The sequence below is a fragment of the Condylostylus longicornis genome, unplaced genomic scaffold (assembly GCF_029603195.1).
Source record: "Condylostylus longicornis isolate FDR11 unplaced genomic scaffold, ASM2960319v2 ptg000048l, whole genome shotgun sequence".
In the NCBI taxonomy this organism is placed as follows: domain Eukaryota; kingdom Metazoa; phylum Arthropoda; class Insecta; order Diptera; family Dolichopodidae; genus Condylostylus; species Condylostylus longicornis.
This window is the reverse complement of record NW_026578017.1, coordinates 4,039,089-4,066,849: the sequence shown is the minus strand read 5'-3', so window position 1 is coordinate 4,066,849 and position 27,761 is coordinate 4,039,089. Positions and strand designations below refer to the sequence as shown.

The window sequence follows — 27,761 nt, the reverse complement described above, 5'->3', positions numbered from 1 at the left end:
ACTATGAAGCATGGTGGTGGGAGTATAATGGTATGGGGTTGTTTTACATGGTGGCACATAGGACCTGTTGTCAAAATTAATCAAATTATGACAAAAGATTTATATTTAGACCTCTTGAAAACCTATTTGCCTAATTTTGTTGAAGAATGTGCTTATCCAATCGATGAAATCATTTTTCAACAGGATAACGATCCTAAACATACGGCCAAAATCGTTCAAGATTGGTTGGGAGCTCAAGATTTTTCGACGTTAAAGTGGCCAGCACAGAGTCCAGATCTCAATCCTATTGAGAATCTTTGGGCCATAGTAAAGAAACGTCTACATCAGTATGAAAAGCCTCCGAACAATATAAAAGAACTATGGGAACGATTTTCAAAGGAATGGCAAAACATTGATGAAGTAGTCATTCAAAATCTCGTTGAAAGTATGCCAAGGAGGATAGAAAGCGTCATTAAAAACAAAGGACTATGGTCCAAGTACTGAAACCGAAAAAATATTAAAATTTACTATGAAATTGATAAACGTGCAAAATTGATCAAATGGGACTTCCAAGAGTTTTTAATTGTTGTTTGTTTTTGTTTTGAATGAATTGTTTTTTTTTATTGTGTGAATTAATAGGTTAATATTGAAGCAATAATTATGTAATATAATAAAAATGAATTTGTTAAAAAAATAAAGAAAAAAATAAATATAAAAATTTTTTTCAAATTATTTGATCATTTCTGCTCGCCACTGTACATACAACAACAAGAAGAATCACACTGTAATGTTTAACAATAAATGTTGCAAATCTACATTAAATTGTATTGCACACAGTATTATGGAATGTCTTTTATTGTAAGTATAAATATACTGCGCGGTTGTATCTCAATTTACTGTACCATTACTTTTTGACAATATTGTAAGCATTGTTGCCTATTACAATATTGTAAACATTGTAGCCTAAATATCTTCATTTCAAAGATTTCATATCTTCACGAACCCTTCAAGATCTTCAACTCAAATTCTGTTGAAGAAAGTGTAAGGCAACAAAAAAAAAAGCTAATAACATGCACAATCATATATCATGGCAGGAGCCGTATGCGCATTTTGTTAATGCGCCAATTCGGTTAATATAGAATAAATTGCAGCGGAGAATACGAGTATCAATAATTTTCTGTCATGAGAGTAGTGTTACCATGCGTTACATATTAAATTGACTTTTTGGTATATTTTTTTTCGCAAACTTTGGAAAATATGGAAAAAAATGTATAAAATTCTAGTTTTGAAAAACTTTAGTAGCATTAAGAAAATTTTAAATTTAAAGATATTTTTGTATGTAAAATTTTAAAAATCTTATTAAGAAATTTCGCTCAAAAAACATGCCTAAAAAATCTTATTCGAAGAAAATTGTTATTTTAAATATGTTAGTTTAATAAAATTAAAATAATTATATATTTAGCGGGATGTTCATTATATTTTTAGAGGGATTTATAAGAAAATTAGAAGTTTTTGCTTTCCTGAAAATCACATATTATGTTATATTGAGATACAATAATTGTACATCCGGAACCGTTAATATAAAAGAATCATATGATTATACGGATCAACTGTACACTTTTTCTAATTCTACATACACACATTCAAACAAGAAAAACAAAATCAAAAAGCTGTACACTCATTACCCAAATAAAGCTTTCAATATTCAATTTATATACATTATAATACGTATACGTCGAAATGTGTATATATAGTGGTATATACATATAAAATTTATATTATTCGAAATATCCTACGTCAACCTAGAACTTTCAAAAAAAAAAAATTGCTTTTTGCTTTTCATTCCTTCTGCAGTCTAATTTAGAACTTCGAATTGTGTAAAAGCATAAAAATACGAAAAATAATTTTTTTTTAAATTTATCCGAATAAAACAAAAACAAAAAAAAATAAAAATGATAATTTAATTAATAATTGTTTGCACGTTTAAAAATTTCAAAGAAATTATCAGTAAAAGTGTTTTAATTTTTTTTTGTTCTTAATTCTGAAATAAAAATATAAAAGATTTTAGTGGTGTTTACATTGTAAGGCTATAAGAAAGATTAAGAGGTAGTGCGGGCGTTTGGAATTCGTAAAACACTAAAACAATTAAAAAGGAAATGAAAAATTCTCAAGTGCGATGATAACGTAAAGGAAAAAATATTGTCGTCGTGGAAAGAAAAACATTTTTTTTTTTGCATTTATTCGACGAGAAAAATAACAAAAAAAATTTTTATTAAATTTTTCAAAGATTTTCTATTTAAATAACATTTTTGCATGTCTTTTTTTGTTTTCTCAAATTCAAACACAGGAATGGATTTTTGCAATACACTCCTAATAACATAATTAAAGGGGCCCTTAAAATTAGAGTTTTTTCACTGCAAATTTTGTTATCTTTTTTTATGGATAATTTATTTGAAGTTATAGATAGACTCAAGAAAATTTTTCTTTAATCTATAGAAATAGTATCAATCCCCGTATAAGAGCAGATACTTTGTCTTAATTTGCAAGGCGATTTCGAATTAAAAATGAAAAAAAAAAAATATTCTGAACATGATTGTATCAATACGATTATAACAAAGTGTATTTTAAATATTTTTCAAAATTATTTAAAATATTTAACAAAAAAAATGGGATCAAAAGACAAGCCTATATTTTTTCTATTTTTATTACTAAAAATTCGAAATAAAACAAGAACAAAGCGAAGCAAAAATATTTTTTGCTATTGATTTTAAAATAAATTTCATTATCATTTTTTTTTTTTTTCAATTGATTTGAGTCAGTCTTTGATATACCACAAAAAAAAAAAAAACTCATTCATGGATATTTGAACTTCCATTCAGATTATTGATTTTTCTTCTATTTTCTTGTGTTCTTTCACCAAAAAGGATATTTTCTTTTTTTTTCTATTAATTCAGAAACAGAAAATAATAAAAACAAAAAGAAAAAAATTTCTAACCTTTTGAATTTGTTTTTGTGTCGGTATTCGTTTGAATACGAGTATATATAAATTTAAAAAATTTATACATATATTTGTATACGTTCTTTATCTGCATATACATATATATAAATATATATTATATATGAACATTAACGTATACATGTTTTAGTATATGTGTATACGCATTTTTATCTACAAATTATATCGATGGTGAAATGTAAAGTTATGCTAAGTAACAAATTTTTTAAATGAGTTTGCGAAATCGATGCGACTCAAATAGGCTAACTGCAAAGTTGAACTAGCAAAAAAAATGCTAAGTGTTTTTTTAGAAAGTTTATAATACAAAAACTGATGTAATGGTAAAACACAAATATGCAAAGTACATCAGTTGCTATTACAACAATGTTGCAAAGTACAACAATTTTAAACTATCAACCATTTTATGCTATGTGCAAGATCTTTTGTTCAAAATTTCAAATTTTATTTTAAAAAACTTATTTCAAATAAAAAACTAATTTTAGAAAAAACAGAGAATAAAAATTAAATTATATAATACTAATCTAATTAACTGCCTTCTTTTCGAAAATTTGCTAAATTTCAAAGCACTCTCCTGCAAAACTTTAAATTTGCTACTTAGCATATTTTTGCGCTTCAACAACGATATCTGATGTGTGTGCATTAAAGTGTGCATTATTTGATTTTCTTTCCTTCTGATTAACTCAATTATTGAACATTGTTTTTTTTTTTATATTTTGATGCTATTTATGTTTCCATATATGTATTATTTTAATATATAAGATTAAAAAATTAAATAATTTAAATATTTTTTTTTCTCAAATATTTAATAGTCTCGCCATAATATGTACTCGTAATATTGAAATTTTTGAATAAAACGTGGTTCATAATTCAATAATAATGAAAATAATTTGTAATTTAAAGTTTAAATTGCATTAAAAGAAAATATAATACACAATTTTTGTTTATCACAATTGCTCATATACATTTATATATATATGTATATCTTAAAAAACTATACTTACAATTATAGAGCGCATTGCAATCAAGTATATACATACGCATATTTATACATAATATAAATATGTTTTACATGTTATCATCAAATTTCTAAAAGTGAACAAGAGGAAGTGAAAGAAATGCAAGAACAATTTAAGTTAAAAATGTCTATATAAATTGCATATACATAAAGTATTAACAATATAAAATTATTATATATGTATTTATTGAAATCATGTTATTAAAACAAAAACATGGAGTCGATTTTAAATTTGTGCTTTTAAAATGCAGAAATTTCTTTAAATAATTCTTAATTTTTGTTAAATAAATTAATATACTTAATATAATGTGTAAAATAAAATGTGAAAATTATGTTTGTGTACATGTTAATTATTATAATGTGAAATTTAATAATTAAATTTAATTAATTAGAACATAAAATATCAACATAAAACGATAACTATAGTAAATACACATACATTTAGAACAAGCGAAAGAAAGTCAGAAAAGGAGTGAAAAATAAAGAGAAAACTAGAAGTAGAAAGAGAAAATAAAATAAAATTCAAAATGTTCAGAATCAATCTCTTTATTACATATTTACTCTTAGGTTATGGATGCTTCATTAATCCTATTTCCGGGAACACATACCCTGGTAATATTTATTATTATATTTTATATTTTTTTTTTTTACATTATATATTTTCAATATTAAAATGGAAATATACTTAAACAAAAATTTGAATTTCAAGATTTTTCAAATTTCAAAAATCTAAACATAGTTTTCTTGTTGAAAAGTGCCATACCCATATTTATTAATAATGGTCATATTTATAAATAATAGGAGAATTAGAGCTCGATTTATTATTTTTATTGTTTAAAACTCAACCGCCTTCTCGCCTAAGTCTTTAGTAAGGACGTGCACCTGTGAATATAATTTCAATTTTATCAATTTAGTCATGTTTTTTTGCTATATCTTTGTGTCTGTAAGTTTTTTAAAATATTTTTATGATATTATCTTGATTTAGTTTTGAATTATAATGTCGAAATTTCTCACAAAAAAATTATTATTAACTTATGAGTTCACTGATCATTGATAAAACTGAAAAATTTTGTGATTAATTTTTTTTATATAAAATTATTCCATATAAAAAAGTAATTTAGTTAAAATAAATTGCATGCGGTGGTACTGTTGTATTGCCACACAATTTCAAAGATAGATATATCTCAGAAAATATGTATTAAGGTTATTCCGTAAATCAACGTATATGAACTGTTTATAAACTAAAACTGTAACAGCAAGAAACGAGTCGGAATAGCATAAATCCCGATTGTAACCTATCACCAACTGTAATCGCAAACCTTAACCTTTTCCTTATAATTATAACCTCTATGTTTCACAATAGAAAGAAAATATTCTACTATCAATATACATTTAAATACAAAACTGATACGCTATTAAAGGATTTTACTGCAAAGCCTTGATTTTGTTTTATGACAGACGTTAAGTGTGATATTTTTTATGCAATTAAACTTTTTAAAAACTTTTAAAACTCAAACAACAACTCCAATAACTTTTATGGACTTAATATAAGGTAGAAATAATATACAACAGTGAAAAGGTATAAAAAACTGTTCCATGTAAGTTCCCAATTTATTCGCACAATTTTTCTAACAGATGTTAATGAATAAGAAAAGTATTTCACAAATCTTTATCAGAGAACAAATTAAATTTTAGTTTTTCATTTTTTACATTTATTTTAAATTTACATTTGATTAGGGGACCTTTTAAATAAAAATTTCTTATAAATTATGAATAGTTAGCAATACCCCGTATTATAATATTATGTGTGCTCACTAATTTAATTATTACAAATTTTTACGTGTATAACTTTAAAGAGTTTAAGTTTTTATGTATACGTAAAGTTAAAATTTCAGTGTATAACTAAATTAAATTAAGTATGGTATGTAAATGTATCACCATTGAATGATACTATTGACAACGTGTCAACACCAATATATTTCGATATCATATTTTTAGTTGAGAAATCGCAGTTTTGAAAATAAAATTATACACATTATAGTTACATACAAGCATCTAGCTATGTGTCCTTATGTATTTTTACTCAAAAGCACACAAAAGGAATGTACATGTGTGTAAAAAGAAAAGTATTTTGAAAATGTTTAATTAAAGTCAGCATTTTTGTTTTTTACAAATTTAGACGTCATCCTTTGCTTAAGTACAAAAATATAAAATGTTTGCAAATTAAAGGTTATAGTTTTTAACACTGTATTAATATTTAATTTCAGCAGAAGTGTTCAAGAAAAATTAAATGTGACTTTTTCTATGAATATTTTTGAGTAACACAAATTTCACCTTTAATACGTAAAATATATTTTTGTATTTTCGTCTCCTTTGATAACCCATATGGTTATACCAAAATTTTGTTTCACGTTTAAGATTTCCACCCCAAGGGTTTTCGTGAGATAAAGAGTGGCGTGTTAACAAACTTCTTCTTAAACCTTCTGAAATCTATTAAAAATCAGTTAAAAAAAAGTCTGTTAGTGTGTATTGAATTTATGTTTAACATGATTTTGTTTTCTGAATTTCTTTTCCGGTTTAAAAAATCTTCTGGAGCCAAAGTTGTACATTTCGCCAAGATCATCCCGGCAATACACTGTATGTTCTAAAAATACCTTGAAACAACATTTGACGTTTTAATTCTATTATAAACACTACAATTTCAAATCGACAAGTTTTTTAAATAAATTTTTTAAAACTATTATGGTTAAGACCGATAACACAAAATTTTGCTTTCATTTTTATGTAGGTCTCCGAAATTATAGTTTTATTATTAATAAAATCTTAGTAAATTTCAAAAAAATAAAATTGGGTCAAATCAATTTATTTGTAATGTAGCACTTTTACCTTCAACAATTGAAAATATTGCTTTTAAAAACAATTGATTTAACTACCTTAATCGATTATTAAAATTACTTTCATTCATACACGAATATATTTCAAAGATTGCGTACATTTAGGATAAGCACTGTATGCAATTTTTGCAATAAAACAAAAAAAAATTTAAAGAGGTGTTTACACAATTGCATGAGTTACGAAAAATAATTATATTTTATAATGACATGGAATTCACCGTTAGCTTTTTGCGTTAATAGAAATATGAAAAAGTTTGCAGTTTCGGAAATATAAGGTGCCAAAAATTCAAATCTTACAAATTTGGAGTGGCGATAACTCGAAAGGAGGTCGAAGTAGAAAAATATTTTCTTCCAACGAAATGAACTGTTTATTAGTATCTGAAAGCTGTAAAATTTAAACTCCCACGTGTAGCGTTCTAGAAGAAAAATTATGTCGAAAATTTGGAAAAAGCGGATTTTAGAAAGTGGTAAATTTAACAGCCAGCCACAACATTTCAGCTTTTGCAAAATTTTAAAAATCCTTATGCTACAGTTAATAGATAAAAAATGACACTTTTATGGTTTAGAGGGGAACAACATTTAAAGGAGGGGGATATAAGTAAAAACTTTCTCTTATAATTTGAAAAATTTAGGTTAAAATACCATTTTGCATCAAACCTATTTCAAAATTTAACGTGTCTGTGTGTTATTAATTTTAAAAAAAATTTTAACATAACGTAATCCAAAAACCCCTTACAGTATGCAATTTTGATAATCTTATTTAAGACGAAAAGTCGATTTCTTGTTTTAATTAAAAAAGCATTATTTTATATAAAGTATAGATAAAAATATCCATAATTTCGAAAGTTGTAGACATCTTAAATGAGGTTCGGTTGGTTCCATTTTCTTTATATAACATGAATATAATGTACCTGTCAAAAAATTTTAATGAAAAAAAATTGCTAATCGATTTATAAGAATGTTCAATAAACCTAATTCTTGATTGATTAAAATATATACAAAAATATTTCATGAGAAATTGTTATTTTTGAAACTAAATTTATAAACTTTAACAATTCCATAAGTATACTTATGTTAGAAGAAAAAAATGATTACTATTATCAAAATAATTACTGAAAGAACATAAAAAAGAGTCACAAAATCAAATTAATAGGGTGAGGAATAAAACAGGAGAACTTAAAGAGCTCGATAAAATCTATTGTAAATATTATACCGACATTTACCAAAATATAAAGTAAATTACCATATACTTTTAACTCGCAACGTAAAGTTAATTGATAAATTAAAATCTGCTGGTTATTTCGCTTGATTTTCAATATACTTACAAGAACAAATAAGTGCAGCTTGTGGCATAGTTGTACTCTACTTAGTAAAAACTAAATTAATTTGAGATATTTTCATGAGATTTACTTAAAATAATTTAAAATTTTATACGATATAACCTTAATCCTTTAAGTCGAAAACATTGTTACCTTTTATACAATGTTTAATTATTTTTATTCGAATGTTCAAAATCTCAATTCATTTTAATATGAAAAATTATTTAAATATAAATAATGCATTTTACAATTATGTGAAATAAACAATGTATAATTTTCTATTACGTTAGAAAATGCTTACATAAAAGCAATTCTACATAATATGTTTATATTATAAAATATAATTCTAGGAATTCTGTTCAGGACAGCATTTATATAATATTCACATATATATACATATAATACATAATATAATTTCTTTATTTTTAATATTGAATAATTTATTTAATTTACAATAAAAATTTCATGAATTTGAGCATAGTTAGAGAATTAACGTATATTGTACATATTATATATGTATTAATATATATGGACTTGTATGTGCGTGCAGCGAATTTCCTTATTTGTGTTCGTGTGTATGTAAAAAAGACCCATTCTTTAATAAAAGAAGAATGAGTTCGTTTTTTTTTTTTTGGTTTTTTAATATAAAAATAAAATTGCATTGACGTCAAAAATTCTAAGAATAGCCTTTTTTTTTAAGATATAAATTCAAAATTATATTATTTACTTGTGTTTATATGTATGTGTATAGTTAAATGTTGCGGACATGTATATGCGGACACGTTTGAGAATCTCTTTAAATTAAAAATACATCTATAAATATCTATATGTATTCATGTATGTGAACTTTTATATTTTAGTAATAAAGAGCCTGGACATTCCTATCTTCATACACTCTCATTTTTCAATTGTGATATTTAATTTACAGAAATTTTTTTGAAAATTTGATTTTTTTAATTTAAATAAAACATAAATTTTTTAATTGAATTTATGTAAGTACGCGCATTTTTTAATCTTCAAAATTGTTTGAAATTATACTTGTATACTTAGTAAATTCTCTTCTTCTCTCTTAATGTCTACAAATTTTCTGATTAAATAAAATACAAACATATATACATAAATACATACATACAGACTCATATCGAATATTGCAGAGTTATTCTGTTTACATAATATAAGAAAGAATCAAAGAAAATTAAAATTTGCGTCGCATTCGCATTTTTCTTTGTTTTTTTACATACATACATACGCAACTGCATATTGCACATATGGATTTTTATAATATGTATGTATGTATATATATACCTATTTTGTTTTTGATACCCGACGGCAGGTTTTATTCAAGGATTTTATTTTATAATAAAAATAATTGTTTAACGAAATAGAAACTAGAAAAGTAAAAAATTTGAATTTTTTTTAAATCCTATTACTTTTTTTTAAAAAAAATCAGTACACTTTTATTTAGAATAAAAAGAAAATTAAAATTAATTTGACAATGGAATATTACACATATTATGTATGTACATAGTTTTGACCTTCAATTAACTAGCAATGCATTTATAGCAGATTCTCTATATAGCCACATTATTCTTTCTTGAATGTTTTACGGTAAATTATTGATATAGCTGGCTACCGTGATCATATATGTACGCAATACAAAATATTGGATACATTCAGGATGAGAATGAAATTTTGCAAAAGAAGCATTGATGTAATTGTCGAATTCGACGGCTAAAATAAAAAAACATATTATAGTTTTTTGCTTTTATATATATTTAGAAAAGCTAGCAATTTTTGGTAAATTTCAGTTTTTTTTCTCTACTGAATTTTGTTATCGAATTTTCTTTACTGGATTTACACTAAAGATTTGGTTAAGCAACTATTTCTGAAGGAGATTCTAATCAAATAAAATTTCAATTTTACAACAAACAGCACAAATATTTGTGCAAATAATATAAATTTATATGAAAAATATGTAAGTATTGCTATTAATCATTAATGACCGCCCAATAGTTTCATTACTAAAACTTTGATTTTTGGCACAATTGAAAATTGCGTTAAGTTCCCTTTTCCATTTTCCATTATTTTGTCATGTAAAACAGTTTTGTTTACTGAAAATGTTGAAAATTTTTCTTTTAATCTTTAATAAATATCAAACATTAAAATTATTGTACAACGATATCGGTGCCATATTGGACAAATAAAAAAAAAAATTAACAAATTGGGATAAATCAAATATCGTTTGAAAATAAAAAATTTTTTTGTTAAGAACTATTTCCAATTTCAGCTAGAATTTATTTACTGTTGATGAAAATAACAAGTTTTTGGAAATCTAAAATGGAGAATATTGAGTGAATGAACTTTGAAAAAAAATATTGTGTAAGTAAATTAGGTTGACAAAATTCTAAAACTAAAATATTGTAATATAAAGATAAAAAGGTTTATGAAAATTGCTCTATTGAATTCAAGTCATAGTAATTATGGACGGGTTTTAAGGCCATAAATGGAATGTGCTCATGCGATCTTGTTATATAAAATTTTTATTGAAAATTACAAACATTTCAAGAGGAACTATCAAAAGAAATATAAAAATTTAGAGTCCAGAAATTTGAATTTCACTCCCGTCTCTTAAATTTCTTGGTTTCTCATTGTAAATTCAATTTTTTTAAGCAAAGTTTAAAAATTTCTATAGAAAATCATTATACGAGTAGTTATGAAATAGTCGCATGTAGAAATAAATTTGAATCAAACCAAAATTTTATAAAGTAGCCATTTTTCATTTAAGAAATGAAAACAATTGGAAGGAAGTATAAGAAAGTAAAAACTTTTTTAAAAAGCAATCATGTAGCTATTTGAATAAAAATGTTGCATACTTTTAGGGAAAAAAGCAAAAATTAGTTGCCATAATGGCCGAAACTTGACCGTTCGAGAAATTTTGAAATGCTCGCAGTTGTTGCAATGCCATTACGCAACAGAAAAATTTTTTGGTGAAAGATACAATAAATTGTAAACTGTTGTTAGAATAAATAGATTGCTATTTATAAGAAATATTTAATTTCAGCTCTCTATCTCAAAGGTTGTAAAGATTTAGTATGCAGACGGAAGGAAAAACGAACAGACGGCTACTTTTTTTTCAATTTCGTTGGTAGATTATTAAAAAGTAAAAATATTTTTTATATATATTTTTTTAAACATTACTTTGTACACAATCTTCATTTCGTTGAAATGTGACATAAATGTTAAGATAATTTCTTTTATACATACATGAATGTATTTATACAATAAAAATTCATTCAAAAATCATTATGAAAAATTTAATAAAAATTATTAAATTAAAATCTCAAATGCATTTTATTATCTCGATAAATCACATTAAAAATATGAAATAATTAAATTTATTTTGTAAAATCTTGAATTGTATTTTCATTTAATTTTTTTATATATGTATATGTTTATGTATTTTATTTGTTTGTGTCGTACTTATACAACCTAGACAAAATTAAAGCTAAAGAATACAAAGAATTTTTGCATACAAACTCATTACGCTTATTAAGGTTATTACTTTTCGAATTTTTTATTCATAATGTCCAAAAAAATGGAGTTTTGATTTACTATCAGGTAGAGATTTCAATACTTGTGGAAATTATAAGTTTTTGGACAATCTTATAAGTACTAAAAAAAAATTTCTGAATTTCAATTACTATTTAAATAAAATTGATAACAGGGGCATGAATTTAAAAAAAGAATCACTCGTGATTGTAAATTCGGCTATTGTACTCGCCAAGTGAGAAAAAAACAACCTACTGTTTAACATTCTAATTAGTACGCATTACTTAATTTTATTAAGCTTAACTTAGTGCTATTTAGCAACTTGTAGTTAAGGGGACTGCAAAATAAATATACCTATACATTTTTCCCATTTTATGATATCACAAATCAAATCTTAAATTAAATGTCAAATAAAACCATGTATCCTATAGTTTCATTCATAAGACTTTTACAAATTTTATTCGTTTTATTATTCATCCTACACTTTTTCGTTACACTTACATTGATTTCTTTAATAGAAAATCGATTTTGCCTCTTGAATATTTTTGAATTTTATTTATTGCCTTCTCGTAAAACCATTTTTATTTTATCTAGCTATTTATTAACAATAATTTTTTTTTCTAAAACTTTGTAACGTTTCTATATATTATGTACTTAAAATGAAGAACCATTGAAGCGAAGTAAAAAAAAAGTAAAATTAATTCGAATTAAACGCGAAAGAAATGTAAAGCGATGGCTGATTCATTAAACTGATGAAAATTTCCTTTTTTAAAAACAAAAAAACATTTCTACTTCAAATATTTCATTTGAGTACAGCTGGTTCTAAATAACTATCTAAATACCTTTATCATGAAAAAATTGCATACTTAACAGATTAGTACAAAAATTAAAAGAAATTTAAACATAAAAGTCGAATTTGACTATCAATTTTGTGAGTTAAGATACGCTAGGTTAGGCTAGACTGACGCGTAAACTCCAAACGCTGCATTTAGACCAGTGGGTATTTTTGTTACGTGAATTTTCTGTTGAACATTTCCCGTTACCATTACCATTAGTTTAGAAATTATGACGTTTCGAAAAAATTAAAAGAAGAAAATTGAAAATTTGTTAGTTAAGAGCATCAATAACAAGTAACATTTCACATATAGGGATTTTAAAGAAATTTTCCACTTACCACTTACCCAAGTTTTTCTACTTTTGACTTCCCTTCGGAAAAAGATAGAAGTTTCAAATAAACAGTTTTGGAAAGAGTCCTTTACTAGGCTTAAGACATCGCTTAGGTCATCTTTTTATCAAAATATATGCCCTATACACTTTATACTTTTCTTGTTATTCATTTATAATTTACAAGTAAATACAAGCAGTGTAATTTTCACTCTCAGAAGACATATAATATTTTAAGATCCATTATACATAATTGCCATAAATATACTCGTATTGTATATTGTACATACCTAATTGCTCATCTATGTGATGGATGAATAATGATAAGGTATAATTGATTGTAATCAGAAAAAAATCTAAATTACGACGATAATAAAAGTTATATAAATTTTATAAAAAAAAAATATATAATAAAATTTATAAAGCAATACACCTACGAAAATTTACCAAAAAAAAAATCTTTGTAATACATAATATACATAAATTTAAAACGTGTACATAATAGAGAAAAAAAAGGTCGGCCTTATATAAAAAATTACAAAACGAAAAATATGTTTTTCTTTATCTTTGTTTTTCAATTTATTTTTATAACGTAATTCTAATTCCCTATATTCACCCCTAAAAACTCATGTTATTTACTTGCTTTTCAATTCTAATACTGCAATAATACAATAATATTAAAGTAAAACAGATAACTGCCATTCGTAACTAAAATTTTGATATTGATTGTTTTTGTGAATGCAATAGTGTTGCCAATTCTGTGGGATCCAGAAATAGCTTAATATTTTTAAAAATAGCATCTGTAAAAAACTTCATAAATTAAGGGCTAACTGGAAATTTTATAAATATGTTTTAGCTAAAAATAAACTTGTTAGGAATTAAAAATAACCCATCAAAATTGTCCCTAAAAATCTTAAAAATTAAATTTTATAACTTAAATTATAATATAAAAATAGGAAAAAAAAAATTATTTATTAAATTATGTCAAAAAACATGACTTACTATCAATACATCGAATTAATTAGCAAGCAAATTTTCTTCTAAACGGAAAACAGGAGAATTTCATATTTACCGATAACATAACTTCTTCCAACTTATTTCTACCGCTTCTTCACATAATCCGTCACTAAAATTACAAAAATGTGAAAAGTCGTCTTCTTATTTGTTTTAACTTAGAAATATTATCAAAATTCTGTGAATCCATATAGGGTTTGAATCAAAACTGTGCTGATATGAAATTTTCATCACTTATTTTATTTATACTTAAATAAAATTTCTATCAAAATTCACATTCCTCTTTAATATTCTTCCTAAGTTTATGAAACTAGACAAAGTAACAAGATAAGAGTAATAATTTCAACGACATATAATTTCGTTAATGTTTTTTTTTACCTAATTACTGTCTTATTATTTCCATTCAATTCTTGAAAGCCTAAAACATTCTAGTTTTGTAAAATTTTAAATTGATTCGATGAAATAAGAATTTTTAACAAACCATTGCTTTCAGGAGTTTGGTTTTAACAATTTTTTTGTGCAACACCTTTTTTCACAACTATGTTGCTTATATTTATTCTTGCATAGTATATCTATTTTATTATTACCATATACTTAAATGATCATACATAAAATTATTCTTGTAAAGCAGTACAAAACCACAAATATTTTGAAACAATCATTGAATATTTGTTTTAGGTTAACGATTTTCATGAAACTTTTTTATTAAATAGCCTTCTTTAAAAATTTATTTTAATTAATTGCTAAGTTTGAAATTTTGAAAATTTAAACTGACGGAACATAAAGATTACGGTTTAAATCAACTAGTCATTAAAACAAAATAAACAAATTTCTAAAAAAATACAAGAGACAATCAATCAATTTTACGCCAAACATGCTAAGAAAACACAAAAAATAATATGAAATTTCGGTTATCGAAGGTAAAACTCTAAATCTTATAATATATACTTACAAATATTGAATAAATGTACTTGCTTATATTATGTACATTGCATTAAGGATTCTATTTTTAATTTTAAATATTTTCTAATTATCAAAAAAAAATAGATTTTTCGCTTTAAACCTATATATACTTCCGGGTTATTCAATATCGTGCTTAACACAAATTTTATTTAAAATTTTCTAATAAAAGTAACATAAATAACATTATACATTAATATGTAAATACATGTATGTACGTATCTATGTATGCAATGAATATAAGCAAAAGACTGTATATACTATAATATATTTGATTGCCTTAATGGCAACACTATTATATTTTACGATATTTTGCATTAAATATAATATTAGCCTACATCAAATTCTCTGTCTCTGTCTCTCTCTCTCTGTCTCATTTTCTTTATTTATCCCTTTCTTTTTCTCTATAGTTCAATTATGTAAAACTAATGTATAGAAAATTCAACAGGTTTCGAAAAATAGAGCGCACACCTACACCATAAAAAGAAAAAAACTAAATCTATATGTAAATAACCACATACATATGTACAAATATTTATTATAAATGTATTCATGTGTTTATAATCACATTATATTATGTGCGACCCTTAATCGACAATAGCAACAACAACAACAGCAAATGTGTATAAAAATAAAAATAACAAAGAAAAACAGTTGTCATTTTGATAAGCAAAGCTCTTTGACTCTCAATTCTATTTTCCTTTTTAATATTCGTCTTTTTTTATAACGGCGAAGCGCATAATAATGAAAATTCTATTTTTATCAAAAAAAAAAATTTTTTTTCTTTTTTTTTCATTACAATCTTTTGTTTTTGACATTTTCTTACATAGATAGACCTATGGAAAATTGTTGAATAACGTTTGTACTTGTAATGCCATGCCATCATATAAACGTAGCCTGAAAGAAAGAAAACTAAGAGAGTTTAGACCACGTCGTCAAACAAAATAGATTTTTTCTTTGGCTTTTTTTTTGTTTCTTCCATTTATTTTCATTCCTATGTATTCATTTTTTATGTAACCACAAAATCATAGTAGTAGAAGTAATTACAGCAGCAGTATTTTACGGTAGATATATATGAAATAGTACGTACATACAGATGAACACACATTTATACCCATTACAAGTTATGAGATTAAGTAACAAATTGTAATAGAATATTAATATACAAACATGATTTCGTTTATAGTATTGGAATAAAAGTTTTGTGTTCTTATAAATTATGATTAAAAGAGAGAAAAAAAGTAAAAGTCGTGTTGTATAGCACATAAATATAATGTATATATCCTTGAATGCCAACTCAATTCATTTTTGGTATTTCAGAACGTCAAATACCATGACCATAGACTATACAAATTACTTTTTACATTTTTAATAAAAATTCTATTAGGTACATAAATTTTATAAATTCATACAAACACATAATGTAAGTAAGTATATGTATTTGCATAAAACTTGTACATTTAGGTATTATATAGGTTTCCTACACATAATAAACATAAATGTATATGATCACAAGCTTTTTAATATCATCAAAGGAAATGACTATGCCTAATTAACCGCAAATTTCAAATTTTTTTTTGCCTTAACGACTTAAAGTCAAAAATATTAAAAAAGGAATATTAAAATTCAGATAATGTTTATTATTATAACTTATGTGCCCGTGACATCGAAAATCTACCGTTAAAAAAATCCTGGGTTATTTTTTTAAACATTTCCGATCATGTTAAGCACAATGTCTTCAAAATAGTTATGAGAAAATTAATTTTTCGCATTAACAGCATGAAACACGGGGTGAAATCAAAGAGTAAACATAAAATGTAACATTGTGTTAGCATCTCTGTAGAAACACGGCAATACTATGTTGTAATGCTTAAGTGTTGAGATGGTACAGTGTTTTACGACATTTTTTTTCTATAAAATTAATTTTGTCTATTTGGTTTAAACTGGTGAATGATAGAATTTGATTTTTAATATAGTTATTTTTTTGAATAATAAAGTTGGGTCAAACCAATGGTTTGTAATATAGCACTTTTCCCTTCAACAAATGAAAATACTGCTTTTAAAAATAATCTATGTACATATATCTATACACTACACAATTAAAATTACTTTCATTCATATACGAAACTATTTCAAGAATTGCATACATTCAGGATGAGCAATTTATACAGTCAAATTAAACAAGCGTTAATATAATGCTTGATTTTGAGAGCTAATTGCGTGAGTTAAGAAAAATTATTATAATTTTTAATAACGTGGAATCAACCGTTAGCTTTCTGTTTGCGGTTCCAGAAATATAAGGTGCCAAAAATTTAGATTTTACAAATTTCGAGAGGCGATGGAGGTGGGAAAAAAAAAATGTTTTCTAACAAAATGAATTATGTATTTATTAATTTCTAAAAGCTGTAAAAATTTTAGACTTTTACAATCTGTGGTCTAAAAAAAAAACGACATCAAAAATTATAAGGATTTTAGGAAAAAAGGATTTTAGATAACGGTAAATTTTAGCGGCCATTTTGTTTTTGTAAAATTCAAATATAGTATGCCATGGTAGAAGAAGCCATCTCACTATATTTCAACGTTTGCAAAATTTGAGAAATTTTTAGAGTTTTGGGAAGGTATAACTTTTAGAGGGAGGGGGGCGAGACTTCTAGTAAAGATCTACTTACATAGACAATTTCAGCTTTCTATCTTCAAGGATATAGAAGTTTTGCAAACATGCTCATGACCGGGCAGAGTGAAACCAATAAGCACTTTTTTCAAAAATTTTTTTTGGAAAAGTGCTTAAAAAACAATAAAAGCTACATGGAATTTAGTTTTGCGAATATTAACTAAACATGTTAAGTTAATGTAGAAAAATTGATTATGCTGCTTACGTCAGGTGACCTCGGAATTACTCTTTGATTATGTTGCTATATATACAATTAAAATGTCAAAATTCATAGAGAACACATATATATATATATAAATAAGACTACAAATGAGGTGGAATTTCCGTAATAAATTTTAACCCTTGGTGGTAAAATATTCTAAAATTCTTTGTTATCGATGACGACTTTTTTTGACATCGCTTTGGCTCTACTTTAACTGTTGAACTGATAGCTTGGTTTGTGAACATTACTTCCAATCGTATTGTAAACTGAATTACGATGTTTTAAAGTAATGTTCATGCCATAGTTTATCGCGAAAATACATTAAACTACTTTACAAATTTCATATATGCTGCTAATTGAAGCTAGTTAACAACCTATTAAATTTGGAAATAAATTTGACTCAATTTTATTATTATTCGGCAAAATGTTAATTATAATCTAAAACTATACAATATTCTTGTAAAAATTATAACAAAATGTTAATTATTTGAGATAATATTTTTGGTATACATATGTATACATATGTATGTATATGTATAAATATTATATGTATATAGGTGAGTTAGTTTTGTATAACAAAATTCATTTAGACAAAAAATTTAATTTACCAGGTAATAATTGTATTTCTGTAATAAAAATTTTTAATTTTAATTGTATGAGATGATCTACTTCCATCTATAGAACTTAATACAAGTATATATATGTACAAACACAAATAACGTTTTACAATTTCTATTGTTTCTATTAATTTTATCGCTTTGTTTTAACAATTTGGTTTTTAATGATATGATCGTAAATTTTTGTGTTTAGACGAAGTAAAACAAATCAAATTATTTATTAAAAAAATATAAGATTAAAGTCACCAAAGTTGAGTTCGAATAAATTTTTAACATAAAGGCTTTATACGTGTTTGTTTAAATTAATTAAACCTTAAATAAATATTTATTTTTGGTATAATTTAAATTTTTATATTATTTGGTAATTAAATTTTGATTGAAAATTATTTTCATTTACAAAATGGTTTTTATTTTTTCATTGTATAAGAATTTATCGTATAACGCTTAATAATTTCCGTAATTAAGCTCAATATACAATGAACATCGTACATACAAATTAATTAAGCTTTGTTTTAAAACAGAGCTCAATAAAACTCTAATGAAAAATATTTCTTCGATGCTCAACAACACACATTGCATTGTAAAAAAGTCTGATATGGTGGCACATAACCTACCGCAAGGTGTAATATCTAGTTTGACGAAAGTGTTGCACAAGATTTTGGAAATGCCTAAATTTGACGCTTATTAGAGGTTCACTTTATGCTTTTAGAATATTTTGAAAACATCGTCAGTTAATAACTGGCTACGGGTAGCAAACAAAACTCAAATAATAAATTTCAAAAGATATCGTTATATAACTCTTTAGATATGGTAAAAAAAGTAAAAGCGGTCCCCAAATTGGTTACCGAGCTCTGATATTCCTAAAAAAATTATAAGTACATTGTTTTAACTTCCGGAATTCGACAATTAAATTTCAAAGAAATTGGTTGGCTATTTCTCTTTGTATTCGAAAAAATGTAAATATGACCTGCAGCAAAAGTACTTACACCAATTCTTCTTCCAAAACTTAGGTGGTTTCTCGTACTGTCAAACGAAATTTTTGAATAAAATTTCAAGTTAACCTCTAGAATATTTTCTTAAAAATGATAAAAAAATGGCGTAAGGGACCCATAAAAATATTCAGCTCCCGAGGCCCGACATATCTTTAAAGTTAATCAATCCGTGACTTAGCCAAAATAAAATATTGTATAAAATTTTACCAAAATCGGTAGTTTATTTTGCAGTTTATTTGCGTAACATTTCCATCGAAAAATCGACGTCCGAAATTTGGTACCACCCCTTACTGTATGCAATACGGTCGTGAAAAAGTTTTTTGGCTGCAAGAATCAACTATGAATTACGATACGTTATCTAATTTTTAATTTAATTATAAATTTGAGTTGTCTATAAAATAGCCTATCTTTATTATCTAACTATAAAAATGTTTTAGAAAATTGAGTTCTATATTTCATTTCATGTATGTATTCAAATTAAAAGGCATAAATAATTTTTTTTATCCTTTTAAAATCTATTAAAGTTAAAATGTTAGCTTTTCTTTCAAAAACCAAATGAAAATTTGTAAAGCCCTATATTTAATTATCTGAAACCTCAACATTTTGATAAATACTCGTTTTAGGGATTTTTCCAAAACTATTTTGCAAAAAATGCTGTTTAGTTTAACTCTCCCCGTCCGTTTGTCTGTGTGTCTGTTTTGCAAAACTTTTACACTTTCATAGCCCCGCAAGTTAATAAAACAGGAATTTTTTGACTTTAAAAATACATTTTTTATTGTAACGAGACAAAAAAAAAATTTTTTTATTCTGGAAATGCAAACGCAATTTAGCATCGTTGAACTTTAAAATTGAATGTTATATTTCCAAAACTACAAGCTTTTCCAAACTATATTAACCCTTGAATTTAACATTATGCTAACACTTCTTTATTTTTTTTTGTCTTGCTCTAAATGTATGCAATTATTTAAAATATTTTGATATAAGAATGCAAATTGTTTAAATAATGTAATAGACTGATTTGTTGAAGTAAAAAGTGCTACTTTACAAACTCTTGATTTGAACCAACTTTATTTTGTATTCTTTGCAAAAATCCGGCGCAAGGTAGCGTGAATCTATTATGATTGTTCATGCCATGGAAAAAATTGTGCTGTTGCAGAAGTTTAGCATTATTTGTATAACTTGATAGAAGTTTAGCATTTATTTGTATAACTTGATACGCTTTTTGTAGATTTTTTACAGATTCGCTTTTTTTTTTATAAAAAATTTGTCTAACTCGTCGTATATGCTTATAAGGGTTATTTTTCTCGAACATTGTTTTTCTTTCCTTTGTTCTTAATTGGTTTTTATTCATTTAATTATTTCCAGCTTGCAATTTTCTCTTTAATGATTTCTGGTTGAATTTTAATGTTTTGACATATACACAAGCATTAAGTCAAACCATAAAAAAGTATATACATACTTATTTTGTAGAAATTGCGTAAAGGAGTAAGAAAATTTAAATGCAGACTTTTATAATAAACAAAAAATTTTCTTTTTAAATGAAATGTGTTATTAAAAATACAAAATGTAAATTACGAAAGCTCTTCAAAACTTAATTTTGTACATGCATATAAATATATCAACATATTTGCTCCTTGTTATTAAATCGATTATACACATATGTAGTTTCATTTACTGCAAATGAAACAATTTCAATTTGTGGTATTTCGGTTTTTGAATTCTATAGTTGTTTCCAGGTTTAGAATTTTTGCAGATTTCTACTAAAATTCGTTTTATTTGTATGTTTAGTACAATTGAAAGATTTGGTTGATTTTTAAATATTGTAATTTTTGTAATAATAAAAGTGAGTAGGAACTTCGTGGAAAATGATTTTTCTGCTCTTGATTTGGTTATTCTTCATTTCGTATTGAATTTACCTAATGCATACATTTTTTTGAATAAATTAAAATAATAGTAAAATTTATATTGCTCTTTTAATTCAGAAATAGTTAAGAACAATAAAATTATAGCCAAAAGTAAAAATTATTGTATATGTGCGTATTGAATAATAATTTCACATTTTTTAGACAAAAAAATCGCCTTTTTAATTATTTTGTTCAAAATAAGCGAATTGCGTTATTCGTTTTTAGCACTTTTCCAAAAAGTTTTTGAAAAAAAGGGCTTATTAGTTTCACTCTGTCCGTCCGCCCGTCCGTGGACATTTTTTAGTTTACAAAACTTCTACACCCTTAAATATAGAACGCTGAAATTATACGTACATAGATCTTTACTAGAAACTTTTTTCCGTATAGAACAAAAGTTTTACCTGTCTCACCCTCTCTAAAGGTTATACCCCCCAAAAAAAACCCTAAAAATAGTCTTATCTAACTATTTGCAATACTTCAAACAAAAAATATTTTCGAATATTCGACAAATCTATATTTAATGATAGAATTTATTTGACAATTATTTGTTTTCTATATTTAGTACGAAGACTCTACAAAAATTTTGTAAAATCGAAAAGCTTCCCAAAACCCAAAAATAATAATTTTTTTATCATACGTTTACATAAAAATTAACTAAATTTTATTATTTATTTACTTATAAAATTATTTACAAAATGAATTATGAAAAATAAATAAGTTTCCGTAATAAATTCCGGTTGTTTACATCTAACCACATAATGTATTATGTATGTTTGAATGTATGCATGTACATATGTAAGTTTTTTGCATGTTTATTTATTTTACTTAAAATTTTTCTTGTTGCGGTTTTTTTCATATTGTTTTCCTTTTCACTTCTTATTAAAATATTTAATCAATATTAAAACGGTATGCCACGAAACATTTACGTTTTAGTAAAAAAAAATATTTTTGTTATTTATTAATATTTTATTCAATGCATGTGCACGTACATAAGTTTGCATATACATATGAAAAAATAACAAGACCTTGCAATTTTACTTAAAATTTGTAAAGACTAGACAAAAAATAAATTATTGTAAGAAAGGGGATGGAAAATATTTTTGGGTTTAAGTAAAATGTAATTTTCTTGAAATGTGAAGTTTTTTATTTTTAGCACTTTTCCAAAACAAAAATTTGAAAAAAGTGCTTATTAGAACACCAGCACAACTGAGCATTGAAAAGACAAAATGGCTGTTAAAATTAAACGTTTCCTAAGGCACGTTTTTCTCATATTTTTTATATCACTCTTCTTTTATAAGTCTGAAATTTTAGTAGCTTTTGACCGTATAATTTGTTTGGTTAGAAGAAAATTTTTTCTCACTTGCACCCTTTTGCAAGTTGTCGCTTCTCGTAATTTGAAAATTTTAATTTTCTATGAAAAATTTATATAAAAAGGAAGAGTAGACTGGATAGTAGGTCATCAAGAAGTATAATTATTTATCTTAACGCACTAGCCATGATAACACTATTTTAAATTTTTTTCTTCTCCTCATCCTAATTATAAGCAGCAATTATATATTTCATATATCTTGGTATATGAACAAAAGTACATAAATAACGCCATACGGCATAGACTCTAAGACAGCATTTTTGTTGTTCAAGTAAAAAGTGCTACTTTACAAACCATTGTTTAGATCCCACTTTATTTATTATGTAAAATCGAAATTGCGGCCAAACCGCGATGCAGAATAATAATTGCGAAATCAATAAATTTTTTTTTGAAAGTATTTAAATTCAGTAGTTTTATTTCGAATAAGCGTGCTAGAGTTTTCATTTTATTTTTATTGCGCATATTATTTACCGTTATTTTAATTGAAATAGAAAAATTAGTTTAACTTTTCATAAAATTGTAAATTGGATCGATGCATCTTTATTCATACAACAAAAGTTAAGTACGTACGTATTATAAGAAGCACATTGAAAGAAAATCTCCAATAATTCAATTTAATAGGTTTAAATTAGGTATATTTCGCTAATCCCGGATTATCTATTCAGAGTTTAATTAGCAACGTTGCAAAAGAGTAAATCAGAGACGGTGCTTATAAAATGCAAGTTGTATAGAAAAATTTATAAACTTTAATACAATAGACATATTTTTTTAAGGAAATTTTTTTTATTATGTTGAATTTAATTATTATTTGAATACACACATATGTACATATATTTAATGTATAATGGTGTAAATATTACATTTTAAAATAATGGAATTTGTTCCTTTTCAGTTATAATTCTAAATATTATGGCGCTTATCGTCATGCTAAAATATACTCTCATAATCAAACTGTATATATTTAAACAAAATCTGCGTACCTCACTTGTTAGGGTAATTAGAATCCTGTTTAATCAATTCAATTTCTTTTAAGAATAAAAATATTTCATAGCTATTATGTTATCATAGCAAATTATGTTTTTGATTTTATTAATAGATTTAAATTTCAATTTTTATCCAAGGTTTAAGACGGCGTCCACCACAATTAACTTCTGTCGAGGAAACAAATATTTTAACACAAATCGTTGAAGATTTAGCAAGACGACGTTTTCAACAAAAATTAGTACAAGATCAATTCTATAATCATTTAAGTCAACACAATCAAAATGGACCAAATCCAAATACAATTCTTGATGAAGACTATAATTCAGCACCTGGACAAAGTTTCACATATGAATTTCCAGAAGCGAATCACGAAATCGAACCAACTGGTAAAATTGAATTTGCAGTAAATCCCTCCGATCCTCGTTACTATGAAGGTCACAACAAAAATCAAATTTCATTAAATGATGATCCATTAAGTAGTGGTAGCTTAGCTGCTACAAAAAATTTATTAAATTCTTATGATTCTGTTATAACAAATCCTAATAACAATTTTAATATTAATAAAGAAGTTAATGGAAAAGGGATATTTGCTAATAATAATAATAAAAGTGTAAAAGATATTCTGTTTAATAAAGTTAAGCCACCAATGGATTTTACCTCAAAAACAACTCAATCTTTGCAATCATTATTATTACCAAAACCATTTCGAGGACGTGATGATATTGCAAAACTTGTACAGAAATTACAGCAAGAGGGTAAAGCAAATACTGTTATTAATGGCAATCCAAATTCATTACTAAGTAGTGGTCAGAGAACTCAAGAAGTAGTTGTTAAAGAAAGAGTTGGGGATAATGACGTCAGTATGTATATGGTTGCCTTATTATCAGGAATTACAGCAGCTGTTTTAGTTGGTTTTATGGCTTTGGGAATCGCGTGGATAACGTAAATAACTTGAATAAAATATATTTGTGAATAAAAATTAAATTATATCAATTTTTTTATTGTATACAGATTACAAAGAAGAACAAAAGCGGCTGCTGATGTTGATTATCCTGCGTATGGAGTAACTGGTCCTAATAAAGATTTATCACCTTCTGGTGATAAACGGTTAGCACAAAGTGCACAGTTATACCATTATCAACATCAGAAACAACAAATTATTGGTATGGAAAATCGGCAACCGCCAGAACAAACAACAGGGCAGTCAGATGTTGAAAGTGATGATGATAATGATGAAGGAGATTATACAGTATATGAATGTCCCGGATTGGCATCGGTAAAGTATATATTATAATAATGATGTTAAATTTACAGTCAATTTTTAACATATAATGTATTTTTTTATTTTTTTTACATTATAGACAGGCGAAATGGAAGTAAAAAATCCTTTATTCATAGATGAGACACCAGTTTCGACACCATTGAGTACTACTGCAACAACAGGAACTATAACAACTGCAACTACAACATCGACCGCTGCAACAAATACTACAGATTCACCAAAACATACACAAAAATTACAAAATAAACCGCAATCACAACAATTACAATCTGTAAAACAACAACCGCAAGGTAGTAATATATCATCTTCATCCTCGTCATCATCACCATCATCGTCAATACAACAGCAACAAAAAATCTCTCCAAGATCACAATCACCAAATTCAGTAAATAAATCACCGAAAACTGCAACTAAAAAAGAAAAACAACCACCACCAACACCACAAAGAAAATATAAAACAGGAAATTCAACAACAACGTCAACACCCTCTCAACAACAAACATCATCTACAGCCAATGGACAACAAGATCAGGTGGAAAATAATCCTAAATAAATTTATAAAAATATAATTAAGCAAAAAGAGTGAGTCTATTCATAAAGTTGAAATCAACACAAATAATGTAAAGGAGAATGAATGCATTGAATTTTATCAAAAATTAAATAAATAAAAATATTTAACATCTTGTAATTAATATACATAACTACATAAATATGAGCAAAGAGAAACTATATTTATAAAATATTTATTGTAATTATACTTCCAAAAGAAAAAACAAAAAAAATATAAAAAAATTAAATAAAAATTAAATAAATAAATTGAAATATTACAAAAAAGGGGCTAAACTTTTCACTATAAATATAAAACGAAAAAAGGTATGTCCTTTCTTAATGCTTATTCTAGTAGCTAGAACTTTTTTTCAAAAACTTTAACCATATGAACTCTATTGCAAAATTTTACATAATTTAAACGTATTTATATACATACACAAGTAAATATTGGCAGATATTGTATATATATTAAATTCAAATCAAAAATTGTTGTATTTTGAAACGGGACTAATCCTCTATACTCAGTAAACTAAAAATCTTTTATAATTAAGTTCTTCAATTGATTCAAAATATTTTAATTGTGATTTTTAAGAGGCGTGTTAAATTTTTTTGGCATGAGTCAAATATAAGAGTAGAATTTTAGTTTATTTCTAAAGCTCTATGGTAATCATGATATTCCTAAAAAATTATTATGAAAAACCATAGTTTGCTAATATTTTTCCTTTTACGGGCAATTTATGTAAATATTTCAAGGTACATAAAAAATGTTGCATGTACTTCAATTAAAAATCTTAATAATTTAATTGATTCAGATTTCTATTTTTATTTACCATGATTTAGAATTGCCATGATAGAGTAGCTTGATATTTGATTAAGTAAAAATTTAAATTTTATTTATTATAAGAGGATTCCACAATTTCAATAATTTTAAACTGCTACAATGTAATAAAATTAAGTAACAACAAAAAAATTTAATCAATATAAAATGGCTTCGTTCACCTAAATGTATGCAATATTAACAACCATTATATTATATTGCATAAAATTGTTTTATTTAAAAAGTTTAATTGAAGTTTTACTTTACAAAGGCTAAAGTAAATATTTTTTTAAAAATAAAATAACTATATATATATCGTTTACAAAATTCAATAAATTATTTTAATTCTGAAAAATTTCTATTCACATATTTTTTGAAATTTCCTATATTTTAATTTTGGAGTGGAGAAAATAAAAATTAAATAAAAGCTAGCTAGAATTTGGTTTTATAAAAAAATTTTTCTTAAATTTTGAATTTAATATATATAAATATATAATATGTTATATAGAGATTATGTATGTAAATTAATAAATCAACAAATTTCAATTCAAGAGCTTTAAAATATATTATAAATATATATATTTTAGTATATAATATGGCACATATATATTGTATAATAATAAATTAAATTAATTTTTTTAAATACATATGTATATATATTCTGAAATTAATAAACAAAATAAATTTATTGTTGTGTACAATATACAACGTATAACAATTCATATATACATATGAACAATTCATATATACGTATATGAATATATGAATTGTTATACGTTGTATGTTGTATACGTTTTATATATATATACATATATATGTATATGCAAATATGTATGTAAGTTCTATAAGAACAAATGTTTTTTTATTTTAAAATATTACAAATATTTAAGTAATCACATACATATACACCTATTATATATGCATACAATATTAATACGTGGCAATTTTTCTAATAAATTATAACCAAAAAATTATGTCAATTTTTCAATTAAAAGAAAATTTACAGTTATTATAAAAAATTATATATAAATATAAAAGAACTATATATATTATATATATATATAAAATATATATATATATATATATATAATATATATATATAGATATTTATATATATGTATATATATATATTAGTATATATATATCATAATATATATATTTCATATATATATGTATGTAGATATATTTATATATACTGTTATATCTTTTGTTGTGTATATGTGTATTTGAGTATGTAAAAATGTGTATGTTGTATACTATATATTTTTTCTTATGATAAATATAAAATTGCTAAAATCAATTTTCAGAAACCTAAACAGCGGCAGCTATATATCGTTTTAAACATTTAAGACGCTATTTCAACCCCATATATATTTATATAAATACACATATATACACATTTATATACTGTATATACATATATATATACTTAAATAATTTGATATTTTATACTTTAGCCTGTGA

At 24.7% G+C, this 27,761-nt stretch overlaps 1 protein-coding gene across 5 annotated transcripts; it reads left to right on the top strand.

Moving 5' to 3' along the window:
• Nucleotides 1-1,854: 1,854 nt before the first annotated feature.
• Nucleotides 1,855-26,541, top strand: LOC129610830 (uncharacterized). 5 transcript variants are annotated; one of them, XM_055523585.1, is made up of 5 exons: nucleotides 1,855-2,060; nucleotides 4,005-4,622; nucleotides 23,787-24,591; nucleotides 24,661-24,925; nucleotides 25,011-26,541. In XM_055523585.1, the coding sequence occupies exons 2-5, from the start codon at nucleotides 4,538-4,540 to the stop codon at nucleotides 25,482-25,484; spliced, it is 1,629 nt and encodes a 542-aa protein (XP_055379560.1). In that variant the 5' UTR covers nucleotides 1,855-2,060; nucleotides 4,005-4,537; the 3' UTR covers nucleotides 25,485-26,541. The 5 variants fall into 5 exon arrangements, with proteins under 5 accessions (XP_055379560.1, XP_055379559.1, XP_055379557.1 ...); XM_055523584.1 differs by having other exon boundaries at nucleotides 1,855-2,085; XM_055523582.1 differs by having other exon boundaries at nucleotides 1,855-2,150.
• The last annotated feature ends 1,220 nt before the right edge of the window (nucleotides 26,542-27,761 follow it).